The 13,360-nt window shown below is 37.9% G+C and overlaps 1 protein-coding gene across 1 annotated transcript in view; it reads left to right on the plus strand.

Moving 5' to 3' along the window:
* The window catches only part of CATSPERE (catsper channel auxiliary subunit epsilon), a 104,031-nt gene that overhangs the window by 12,685 nt on the left and 77,986 nt on the right, over positions 1–13,360 (plus strand). The window contains exons 3-5 of the mRNA XM_056106987.1: positions 341–783; positions 9,750–9,808; positions 11,982–12,057. Of these exons, the coding sequence (XP_055962962.1) occupies positions 341–783; positions 9,750–9,808; positions 11,982–12,057 (578 nt within the window). The remainder of the gene's footprint in view (positions 1–340; positions 784–9,749; positions 9,809–11,981; positions 12,058–13,360) is intronic.

Raw genomic sequence — 13,360 nt, forward strand, 5'->3', positions numbered from 1 at the left:
AATTCAGTCTATAACATAGTGCTTCTTTCTTCACAATGCCATTCCTGTCAGGCTCATTATTTTCTACACTAAACCAAACTTTTAAAAAAAATTTATGTAAATGAAATGATAGTGAACATGAAGAGAAAGCAAAGAAAAAACTGCTGCTTAACTGTGAAGTGAAGGAGATATTCTCTTAATACTGTGCTGAGTTGTAGGTTTGTACTTATACACAGTAATTTTCAAAGTATATAAGTATTAAGTCATTATAAAATTATTGTTTATTTAAAGTAAGCTGATATGAAGCAGTGTTAAGGTGTGGTTACTTAAAATAAAACAAATGTTTCTCTCTTTTTTCCAGATTATTTGGGAAACTTCATTGTAAAATTGGAAAACAATGCCATGTTTCTTTTCAAGATTAATATTAATCAGATACTAAAGCTACATTCCTGGACCAATAGCACAACAAAATGCATAATTGCAATGTTCCCAACTGGTCAAACATATTTCATACATGTTTCAAAAATTGGAAATATATATACTGAAACTTATCCTTTGCAACTGGAGGTAGATAGTGTAGCTGCCAGAAATAGAGATATGTGCCCCTACATTGAATTTCAGGATAACGTTCTTAGGAACACCTATATTTTAGATAAGGGACAGAATCTGTCCTTTTTGGTTGAACTACAATATCCAGAAGACATTGGCATGGATATTCTTATGGAATCTTATGGACCAGACATTTTAGAAAGAAGAGAAAAGAATAGCTATGAATCTTCCTTAGGACAAAGCTATAAATCTAAGGTAAATTTTTTTTAGTTGAAATTCTGTGATTTACAATGCTATTAAGTTGATCTTATGCTCACACAGTGCCACACCTGTAACCAGTGTGCCCCCTATCAATTTCTAATTGATATTATAAATTTTCATTTGATTTTAATGTAAAATGCTTTTAAAATGTTTCCATTATAGCTTTAGCTTGAGGAATATTAAAAAATCTAAAAGTTTAAAAGCTAATATGATAATCCATATATCTGGACCATACTCTTTCCTTTTAATATTTCAGGTCTTAATTGAGAGCCCAGAGATTGATCCTTATGACAGGTGGCAAATGTGATGTTGATGATCTGGTGACAGGTGTGGTGATGGAATGCACTACCATTGACAGTATTGTATAATTGAGAATCTTGGTAGCAAAAATAGAATAAATACCAAAAAAAAAACCTTACAATTTACTTTTATTTTCAAAAGAAAAAAGATATTTAAGGTCTATTTCCCCCTAAAAGTACTCGTGCAGAACTCTTTGATTGTTCGTTATGTATTCACTTTTCTTTTCAGAAAGGAGAAGAGAGAGAGAGAGAGAGAGAGAGAGAGAGAGAGAGAGAGAGAGACAGAGAGAGAGTCAGAGATATATTTACTTTTTTTGAATTTTCTGTAGAGTTCATATATCTATTATATCGCCCGCACGGCAGAGCCTGGCAAGCTCCCCATGGCATATTGGATATGCCAAACACAGTAACAACAAGTCTCACGATGTTACTGGGCTTGCTCGTGCAAATCTATCAACAACAGGAGGACAGTGACAGTATAATATAATATCTTCCAATAACAACAAATTGTATTAGTGATTTGGGTTGTGAATAGTTGGACAGTTTTTGCTTGTTTCATCATGTTTATTTAAGAGGTCATGGTTATCTAGTAAATCTCAGGTGGCCTCATCCACAAGTCAAATACTTGGTGCAGACAGATTTCTTAGGCTTAAAAAGGATCACTCTTGTTTCATATGGCCTCTGTCCTAAAAGCCATCCTTGTTTCTTCAAATCAAAGCCTGTCAGTACTGTTTCAAGATGGTTAGAATAAGACCCACGAAAACTATAGGCCGAGATTTGTACACGTTATCATCCTTAAAGTAATCTACAAGGCCAACACAAACAAACAGGATGTAGAAATAGATTCTACCCTTTAATGGAAGAACAGTAAGATTATATTGTAAAGGAAATTTACAGTATAGTAATAGGAGGAAATAGTGTAGCCATCTTTGCAAGCAATCATTTCACTTAATCACTTAACTTCCCGTTAGTCGTCGATTTGCTCGAGCGAGCACCAGTAACGTCTCCATTTGTCCCTGTCGCGTGCTAGTGGAGCCCAATGGCATCTGTTCGCTCCGGGAACATGAAGAACCTCAAACTGATTGTTCATGATCTTGATGAAGAAGTCTGACCATCTGGTAGGTGGGCGGCCATTCGGTCTTTTGACATCCCGTGGAATCCAGTCGGTAACAGCTCTAGTCCAGTGGTCGTCTTTAAATCTCATTATGTGACCAGCCCATCTGATTTTTGACACCTTGGCAAATGAGACAGCGTCCCTGATTCTTGATCGTCGATGGATGTCAGAACTCCAGATTCTTTCTCTCATTTGAGTGAAACGTGATATTCCAAGCATAGCTCTTTCAATTCTTCTTTGGGAGACCTGAATAGCGTTCTCATCCTGTTTGCGTAGGGCCCAGGTCTCTGAGGCATATGTTAATGCAGGAAGAACAGTGGAATCAAAGAGATGTGCCCGGAGCCGGAGGTTCTTTGTCCTCTTAGCTATTTCTTCGACGTTCTTGAAGGCGTACTAAGCCGCTCTCTTCCTCCTGCGCAGCTTAGGTGCCAGGTCATTTGTCATGTTGTCTTCTCGACCTAGGTACACAGAGCTGTTGCATTCGGAGATGGTTATTCCGTTGAGAGCGAATGGGGCATCAGGAACGAGGCTGTTTCTCATAAACATTGTCTTCGTAAGATTCAGCTGTAGTCCTACCTTTCCACATTCACGGTCAAAGTCGGCCAGCATTTGTGCCGCTTGGCTGATGTTTGGTGTTATTAAAACAATGTCACCAGCAAAGCGGAGGTGGTGTAGTTGCCGACCATCTATCTTCACTCCCATTCCTTCCCATTCCAGTCGTCGCATGATGTTCTCGAGGGTGGCACTGAAGAGTTTCGGTGAAATTGTATCACTCTGCCGAACCCCTCTCTTGACATCACTGATTACTTCTTTGTAGAATGGTGAGATCCGGGTAGTGAATCCACAATACAGCTCATAGAGGATCTTGATGTATTGGGCTTGAATGCCCTGATCAGCTAGGGCTTCAATGACCGCTTCTGTCTCAACAGAATCAAAGGCCTTCTTTAAATCAATGAACCTTAAACAGAGCGGCATCTTGAACTCCCGAGAAACCTCAATGAGATTGGTTATCGTGTGGATATGGTCGATTGTGCTGAATCCTTTTTGGAACCCGGTTTGCTCGCATGGTTGTCCTTCATCTAGTATTCTGCCAATCCTATTTAGGATGACTCGAGTGAACAACTTGTAGATGACAGACAATAGGCAGATCGGGTGATAGTTGCCAATGTCATGGATGTCTCCCTTCTTGAACAGTAGTACGGTCCTGCTGGTTTTCCATTGGGACGGAACCTTGCATTCAGACAGGTAGCGTGTGAAGAGCTGAACCAGTGTATTGATGAGTACTGATGGCAGGTTTTTCAGGTGTTCAGGTCTGACCTTGTCTGGGCCGGGTGCTGTTTGTTTCTTTACCGACGAAATGGCATGTCGGATTTCAGAAGGGAGAACGTTGGGAATGACATATCCATCCCGTGGAATTTGGTATGTCGGCAGGTGGACATGGCTATTGAAGAGATTTGAGTAGAAGTCATGGATAATCTTCTCCATTGCCGTTCTGGAGGATGTGATGGATCCATCAGGACGTCGGAGGGCAGTCATCTTGGTCTTGTAGTTGGCAAAGGACAGGCGGGCATTACGAATACTTTTCCCAGCTTCTGCCGCATCTACCAGCACTTCTGCTCTTCTCTCTTTGAGGTCTTCCTTGATCACATCTCTGCACTGCTTTGCAAGCTCGGATGTTAGCTTGCGGTTGCCTGAGGCATGCGTCAAACCACGCTGGCGAATAAGCTCAAGAATTTTTGAAGACAGGTGTTTTTTTGTGGCTATCTCTCTCTTGGCGTTTCTCGCACATTCATGGAGGTGCTGTACCAGTCAATCGTATTCCTCGTCAATGTTGTCGACAATGGCATCTTCCCATGTTGCCGCAATAGTGCCAAAGAGTTCCCAGTTGGTGGTCGTTCTGGGAGTTCTCTTTTTAAACTTTGCAGCCCTTTCTCCCCGCTCTGTGAAGTAGAATTTTGCACGAAGGAGATGGTGGTCCGATCCCGTTTGGAATTTTGGGACAACTGCGACATCAGTCAGGCAAAACCATTGATTGAATATGATGTGATCTATTTCATTGTGGAATCGTCCACCAGGAGACTCCCATGTCCATCGTTTAGATTCTGCCTTCTGGAACTGTGAGTTACCATGAATGGTCTTAGTCAACATGATGAATTCAGACAGTCTCTCACCCTGTTCGTTCCATTCTAGGCCATGGGTTCCGATGTGAAGTTCTTCAGCTGATCTTCTCGGTCCTATCTTGGCATTAAAATCACCCACAATGATCTTGTAGCAGATGTGGTCTTCTTTATAGAACTTCTCCAGCTCCATGTAGAACTTCTCAATTTCTCCTTTATCATAATGAGATGTTGGTGCGTAGACAGCTAAGATAGAAACTGCAGGCAGTGAGCCACATCTATTCAAATGTAAATGTCCGGTTCGGGTTGTTAGGCATTCTAATGAATCAATGCTCATGGCCAAGTTTGTGTTGACAAGGACACTGACGCCTCCGACACCTCTTTTATCGCATGTTCCGAGGAACAATTCTTCTCCAGTGTCGAAAACGGCATGGTGAGATTCGTGCCTTCTTGTCTCGGTCAGACCAATGATGTCGTACTTGATCATTCGCGCTTGTATCATCAGGTCCTCGATGGATGCATCTGATGCTAGCGTACGTGCATTGAAAGTACAGACGATCACTTTTGTCTTCCTTCGTTGTGGCAGCCTAGTTCGGCCTTGAGATTTTATCGGCCTCTCCTTTCTCATCCTCAGTGCTGCCATGTCGGTGAAGCCTTCAGGGTCAGGTGAATGAAACCAGTTGTAGTATTCGATATGTCAAAACCAGTAACTTGCAAGCAATGGATACATTAAATACAAATGAAATTTGTGTATTAATTTATATGCCTTACAACTAGTATAATAGCATAAGTGTTTTATATGTTACTTATGTTCCGTCTCAAATAATATTTATTCTATTCCATACCTCATCTTTCTAAGCTCAGTTTCCCTAAACATATGCAACAGAGAGCCTCTTCTATTTATTCAGTATGACTGACAAATGGCTTCAGTTATTTCCAAAATCATTAAATCAGAAAATCATTATATATTAATATATTTGAAATATTTTTACTTTAGGGGAATACGTATAAGTGAATCTTGTAGGGTCCACTGGGAACAACCCATTTCCTTCTTACACAACTGTGTTTATGATGCATCATTTTTAATTCCCTTTTAGTTTCTTTAACAAAGGAAAAATGAGCTGAAGTGATAGTACAGTGGGGACAGAACCTTCCTTGTGTGCAACTGACCCATGTTCGATCCCTGGCACCAAATATGGTTCTGTTTCCCAGGCCCCATCAGGAGTGATCCCTGAGAGCAGAGCAGGAGTTAGCCCTGATTACCAGTAGGTGTGGCTCCTAAAACCTAAATTAGTAAATTAAATGTAGGAGAAAAAAGCTTTAAAGACAATGTCAGAAAAACTAAGGTTTGAGATTTGATCAGCTTTTTTCCAGTTTTTTTTTCTCTTACCTTACTTGTCACTTGTTTAAAACTTTCCTAAATGATTTACAGTTCTCAGGGAAGGAGTAAATCAACTCTTCGTTCTCTTTAATAGCTTATTAGTCCACAATATGTCATTTAATTTCATAAATACAATGCAAACCTTCATCAGGAGGTTTGATGACAAATAGAGCTAATCTAGGTTTGCAAGTGGCCACATAGGTAGCTTAAAACATATTATTGAGTGAAAAATAGTTGTGAGAAACTACCTGAGACTTGTTGGAATAACATAAGAAAATTACAGACACCTACAAACATCACAAGCAAAAAATAATAATGAAACTTTATTCATTTTACAGGGCTATCTAAAAACATGTCTAAAACAAGTATGGTGTCAACTACTTTCTTACTATTACTATTTCTATAAACAGTAAAATACAATAAATAAAATGAGACAGCATATTTAACTTATTTTTCTGAAATTGATAAGATCATCTTCAGGACAGACAGATTTATGCTTTTCTTCACCCCACGCGAATTTTCTTTGATCATCCAGTCCCAGCAGATGTATGCACTATCATAGGATTTCTTTAAAAATACTCAAATCACCAAGAGTAGTGACATCAAATTTTGCATGCTTTAGTAAAATATTTTCATTTACTAGATGGTGACACTGAGAAAGTTTAGTAAAATATTTTCATTTACTAGATGGTGACACTGAGCAAGTTCTTTTATTATTATTGAAGTAATATGGTTTACACTAATGTTATGATTTTAGTTTACCAAAATTATATAATTTTGTTGCACTACTTCCACTATCAAAATGACAGCCCTTTACCACTACCCTTATGTCACTTATAGTCATGCCTCCTTCCACCATCACTCGATCACCTCAGTTTTGTTATTGGCATGTCACACAATGATAGAATATCCATTCCTTCACCAGTGCACATTTTCCACCACTAATGTCCCCATTATCCCCCTTCCAATCCCTCCCTCTGCCTCTATGGCAGACAATTTTCCCCATACTCTCTCTCTTTCTACTTTTGGGCATTATGGTTTGGAATATAGATACTAAGAGGCTATCACGTTTTATCCTTTAACTACTTTCAGCACACATCTCCTATCTCAAACAATTCCTCCAACCATCATTGATTTAATGATCCCTTCTCTATTCCGCTGTCTTTTCCCCCAGTTTATGAGACAGACTTAGAGATATGGAGCAATATTCCTGGCCCATGTATCTAAAGTCCTTGGGTGTCAGTTTCATATTATGTTATTTTAAATTTCACAAATGAGTACAGTCCTTCTATGTCTGTCCCTCTCTTTCTGACTCATTTCACTTAGCATGATATTCTCCATGACCATCCACTTACAAGCAAATTTCATGACTTCATCTTTCCTAGAAGCTGCATAGTATTCCATTGTGTAGATGTACCAAAGTTTCTTTAACCAGATGTCTGTTCTCGGGTACTTAGGTTGTTTCCAGATTCTTGCTATTGTGAACAGTGCTGCGATGAATGTACAAGTGCAGATGTCATTTCTACTGTGCTTTTTTGCACCTTCGAGATATATTACCATAAGTGGTATTTCTGGGTCATATGGACGCTCAATTTCTAGTTTTTGAAGGAATGTCCATAATGTCCAAAAAGGCCGAACAAGTCGGCATTCCCACTAACAGTGATAGAGCATTCCTTTCTCCCCACACCCACTCCAACACTGGTTGCTTTTGTGATTTTGATTGTGTGCTGCTGCTCTATGGTGTGAGATGATATCTCATTGTTGTTTTGATTTGCATCTCCCTGATAATGAGTGATGTAAAGGTAAAAGGTAAAGGCCCTCCCGTTGATCGTCGATTTGCTCGAGCGGGCCCAGTAACGTCTCCATTGGAGACTTTGTTGTTACTGTGTCTGGCATATCGAATACTCTCGGTAGCTTGCCGGGCTGCATTTTTTTATGTGCCTTTTGGCCATTTGTATTTCCTTTTTTTGTTTTTTAAGGAAGCTTATGTTCATTTCTTCTCCCAGTTTTTTGATGGGATTGGAGGTTTTTTCTTGTACAATTCTACTAGTATCTTTTATATCGTGGATATTAATTCCTTATCATATAGGTAATGGGTTGAATATTCTTTCCCATTCCGTGGGCTCTCTGTATTTCGGTCACTGTTTCTTTTGAGTTGCAGAAGCTTCTAAGTTTAATGTAGTCCCATTTGTTTATGTTTGTTTTCCACTTGCATGGTCAGTGCTCTTTCATCCTTAAAGATGATTTAGCTTCAGTGTCCTGGAGAGTTCTGCCTACATTTCCTCTATGCTTATGGATTCATGTCTGATATTGAGGTCTTTAATCCACTTTGATCTGACTTTTTTGCCTGGCATTAGACAGACGTCAGAGTTCATTTTTCTGGAGGTAGCTGGCCAGTTTTCCCAGCACCACTTGTTGAAGAGAAGTGCTTGTTCCAGTTCAAATTTCTTGTTCCTTTATCAAATATTAAACGATCATATAAATGAGATAAACGAGAGCCTGTGACAGAATATTCAACTCCATTCCATTTGTCTGTGTGTCTGTGTCTAGTCCAATACCATGCTGTTTAAATTACTAGTGCTTTGTAGTACAGTTTGAAGTTGGGGAAGGTGATGCCACCCATCTTCTTTTTTGCTAGGATTGTGTTAGTTATTCTTGGGGATTTATTGTTCCATATGAATTTCGGGAATGTTTTGCCTACTTCTCTGAAAAATATCATGGGTATCCTGATAGGGATCGCATTAAATCTGTATAGTGCTTTGGGTGTATTGCCATTTTAATAATGTTAATCCTCCCTATCCACTAGCAGGGGATGTGTCTCCATTTCCTAGTGTCCTCTTTTATTTCTTTTTTTAAAATATTTATTTATTGAATCAATGTGGGAAGTTACAAAGCTTTCTGGTTTAAGTCTCGATCATGCAATGATCAAACACCTTTCCCTTCACCAGTTCTTATTTTTCACCACCAAGAACCCCAATATACCCCCTCCCACCCCTCCCAGTGCCTGCAAGGAAGATGAATTCTACTTAACTATCTACTTTGATTACATTCATTATTTCGACAAAAGATGCACCATTATTGTTTAGAGTTTACACCCAACAATCAGAACTGCTGAAAAGGCATTGTGAAATAATTTGTTTTCTACAGCTGGTTATGGAAACCATATGATGTTGTGATTTTGTATTTCTGATATTTTACTTACTAAGTCTGGAGGGATTTCTGCCAAGAGCCAGATAATTACGAGATTGGTTTCTGTGGCTCTGTAGCCATGGCTGTGCTGGAGAGCCACTCATGGGGGGCAACTCATGACCTTAGTAGGGTGTGAAGGACGAGCCGGGAACGCCCCCCTTCCCATGAGGTTGCAGTCACCCTGTCACCACCGGCTCATACCTGGCTTTCAAAAAGCTCCAAGGCAGCTGCCATCTTGCTGCCTGGAGGAAACCCTCCTTTATTTCTTGAAGAAGTGTTTCACCTCTTTGGTTAAGCTGATTCCGAGGTACTTGATTTTCTGAGGTACTGTTGTGAACAGGATTTTTAAAAATTATTTTTAAAATTCTATTATTTCTAAGGAAATAATAATAATATTCTATTATTTCTAAGGAAGTAATAACACTTAGAGCAGAAATTAATGACAAAGAAGCCCCCAAGACAATCCCAAAGATCAATGAAACCAAACATTTTCTATGAAGAACATGAGTCCAGTTTTTCCCTTATTGCCCTACACATCTAGAAGGCCTTAAAATATTTTATTCTGTTATTTCCTGGGTGCAGGTTTGCAGCAGTCATATATTTGTTATCTACTCTATTTTTTGTCCCATAGGTGTACACTTGTAACCCTTTATAGTCTAAGCTCTAAACTGGTTTTCCCACTGGACTATCTCAACCTTGGGATTTTTTGTTAGGGAAACAATTTTCCACACTAGATGCAGTATCTTTATTGTCTAAGGAGATTTAAACTACCTTAAAAGTAGTTTCAAGAAATTTAAACTATCTTGTCTTTATTTTCAATTTCCCCATTTGACACGAAACTTTTAAATTTTATTTTTCAGGAAATTGAATTTTATCAGCATGAAAATTTTGAGGGTGTAAATGATTACTTCAAATTACAGTAAGTTATCACTTAAAATTAAATGTACCAATTAAATTGATGTCATTTATTTATAACGTTTTATTTAAGTGGATTCATACCCTTTTAAATATACAGGTTTCTAATTCCTTTATATATATGAATATGAAAAGTAACTTATAATTAAGTGGGAGCATGATATCTTTGAAGGTTTTCACTTGTCTGAGCATACAAGAATGAAATACTTTATCTCAGTTCAGTTATTTACAACACATTTCATCATTTAATCTCATCCCCAAATTTCTGCATACTGTCTTTAAGAAAAACTTGAACTGTACTTCCCAGGGAGTCTTCAGTATAAGTAGAATCAGATAAACACCCATCTTTGTCTCATATTAATATAGCACCTAACCACTTAATTTCCTGAGGGAGAGTATGTCATAATGTACTTATGTGCTTTATGTCCTGGCTAAATATTTTCTGGAAAAAAAATTTAAAAGAGCCTCCTTGTCGTTTCAAAAAAAACCCATTTTCTTCTTATTTTTTCACTCTCTACCGTTTATTTCTTTGTTCTCATAATGACCCATTTTAAATGTTTGTAATTATTTTGTTTCTATTTATTTTCTCTGACTACACATATTTTTGGGGATGGTTGGGGCTGGAGTGATAGTTCAGCAGGTAGGGTATTTGCCTTGCACACAGCCAGTCTAGGTTCAATTCCTGGCATTCCATATGATGCCTCAAGTCCAACATCAGACATGATCCCTGAGTGTAAAGTCAGGAATAAGCCCTGAGCACCTCAAGTTGTGGTCCAGATCCAAAGGGGGGCACTGTTTGTTTATCCCTTTTCATACCTCACCCATAGATCTTCCTCTCAATTCTGGTGCTGTGTGTTTGCAATTCTTCATAGGGTTTGGGGCGGGGGATGGGTAGGGAAAAGGCCAGAAAATATTTATTCAGAATTTTTAAAAATGCATATAAAATTGTCTAGTATACCTTAGGCCAACCTGATGGTTAAAAATAATTACTGAAATCTTTGAAACGTTATTAAAAATATAAGAAAAATTGTACATAAATTGATACAACCTACTTCATCATCTTTTACAGATCTCTATTATACTACTAAATTTATCAAATAAAAAATTCCATGAAATTGCAGAGTTCCATATTAGTATATGTACTAATATATACTATTAGTATAGTATAGTTATAATATGCTTTCTAATATTTTTAGAGGAAAAAGAAAAAAATCTATTAGAATTGGTGGAATATAGGAAAATGATTTAGATCTTTAAAAGATATTTTTATCCTCGTGTATTAGATTCTATATCATAAAATATATAAAACATATTTAGCTTTTCTGCTTTTGAACTCTTCCACTTTATCTGAGCACGAAATGAGTATTCATGCACCCTTCATAATCTAAAAGAGCATTTCATCTGATCATCCTTTTGATTCCAGCCAGATCATACATGTCCAGGCATCTAACTTTTTAAGTTACTCTTTATTGTTCCAAAGGTTTTCACAGTTGTAGGGAGAAATGCAGTGGCTGGAGAAGGAACTAAAGAAATAGAGCTATAGAATGTAACATCAGGAAACAGGATCTGATGTCAGCAGAGGAGCTGAAATCTGTGAATATCAAAACAGAGTAGTTAAAATACTGATAAATGCTCGTTTCTGTTTCCCATTGTTCTGACTCCTATGCTGACCAAAACACTCACTAGTAGGTAAAAGTGCCTTTAAAGTATTAACACAGTGCGTAGCTGGTCATAGCAGAAACAGTGAAATCACAACCCACAGGTTCCTAGAACTCCTCAGGAGGATACCAGTCAATTATATTGCATAATATGGGACTTATCTTCTAGACCATATTGACGGGCTGGAGCGATAGCACAGTGGTAGGACATTTGCCTTGCACGCAGCCAACATGGCCAACCCGAGTTCGATTCCTCCGCCCCTCTCGGAGAGACCGGCAAGCTACCGAGTTGTATCTTGCCTGCATGGCAGAGCCTGGCAAGCTCCCTGTGACGTATTCGATATGCCAAACACAGTAACAACAAAGTCTCCAATGGAGACGTTACTGGGCCCGCTCGAGCAAATCGATGATCAACGGGAGGGCCTTTACCTTTACCTTTTATCTTCTAGACAGAAATTTAGTATCATGCCTGCCCTTTATTTTACTTCTGCAATAACCTAAATTTGTTCTTCCTCCTAGATATAATAAAACAGGTGTTGTTCTTTTTACCGTTAAGCCTAGTGACAGTGCAAATACATGTATCAATCCCCAAAAGGTAAGTAACATTAGTAAAAGATTATTTAAATTAAATAAATAAATGCATAAGAAGGGAGATAAATATATATTATCTTTACACAATATCACTACCCTAATAATTAGCAATATTTTATACTGGCTCACTACAATGATGACATTGTTTTTACTTTGGAAACTAGAGATCAGAGTTCTGTCCTCTATGTTTCAGTCTATCACCTAAGGTGAAATATACAAGCATATACAGGGAATATGAAATTACTGAATTTGATGAGAAATAACACTTAGTAAAGACAAACAAAATTAATTGAAACAACTGAATTAAATATGGTATATCAGAGAAGATTGCCAGTCATGTCCATATGCATCCTGCATTAATTGGAAAAGTAATCATTTTCTCATAAAAATAATTATTCTGTGAGCTAGTAGGTAATGAGAGTTACAAAGATGAAAAATCTAAGTGCCTTTACTGGGTACTTCCCTAAACTAGCTTGAGAGAACATGGCATACAAAGTTATGAAGTACCCAGAGAAATAGAATAAGTGTATGCAAAAGCACAGTATTTAATAAAAATTTTTCACCACCATCATATTTTTTTGTTTACACTAAGGGGTGCCTCCTTTTTTCTATTCTTTCATAGTCTAGTTAATATTCAAAACACAAATTCAGCACCTACTATATTCCAGACATGTGACACCTACATGAAGAATTAAATGCTAGATAGGAACTGACCTCTGCCCTTTGGGACCTCACAAAAATTCTATGAATTTATTTGAGACTCTAAACTGAGGTTGCTGACACAGGTTGCTTCCCCAGGTAGTTGAGTATTAAATAGGACAATTTATATGATATGCCCAGAATATTGACTTTCACAGACTGATCATCTAATGTTACTGGTCTGTTTACTCTGTCTATTTCTTGACATAAAGCAAGACACTGTTCAAATCTCGCTACCCTTCTCATCATCACAGCTAGTTTATATTGACTTATTACTGAAATACAACGTAGACTCATGCAATAGCCCTTTAGGCACTAGAAAAATGTGGGATAGGTTGTAGAAGTAGATTGGCTAAGTATGAAAGAAAATCAAAATTTGTTGTATATTCCCAACCACAGAGACTCTTTTTTGCAATGCTAGGGCTACCAGTAAGCAAATCATCAGCATCCCAGATAAATACTATAGGAATAAAAGGTCAAACTCTATCTGTAGAGCTATTAGTCCACTAGAACAAATGGAATTTCGATGGTGTCTGCATTTGAGTAGATGTCTACCATATTTGTCACCTAGTTTTCACAGCCTACAACTCAGCTTTTAACCAGGCACC

Source organism: Sorex fumeus, unplaced genomic scaffold (genome assembly GCF_029834395.1).
Source record: "Sorex fumeus unplaced genomic scaffold, SorFum_2.1 ptg000007l, whole genome shotgun sequence".
NCBI lineage: Eukaryota > Metazoa > Chordata > Mammalia > Eulipotyphla > Soricidae > Sorex > Sorex fumeus.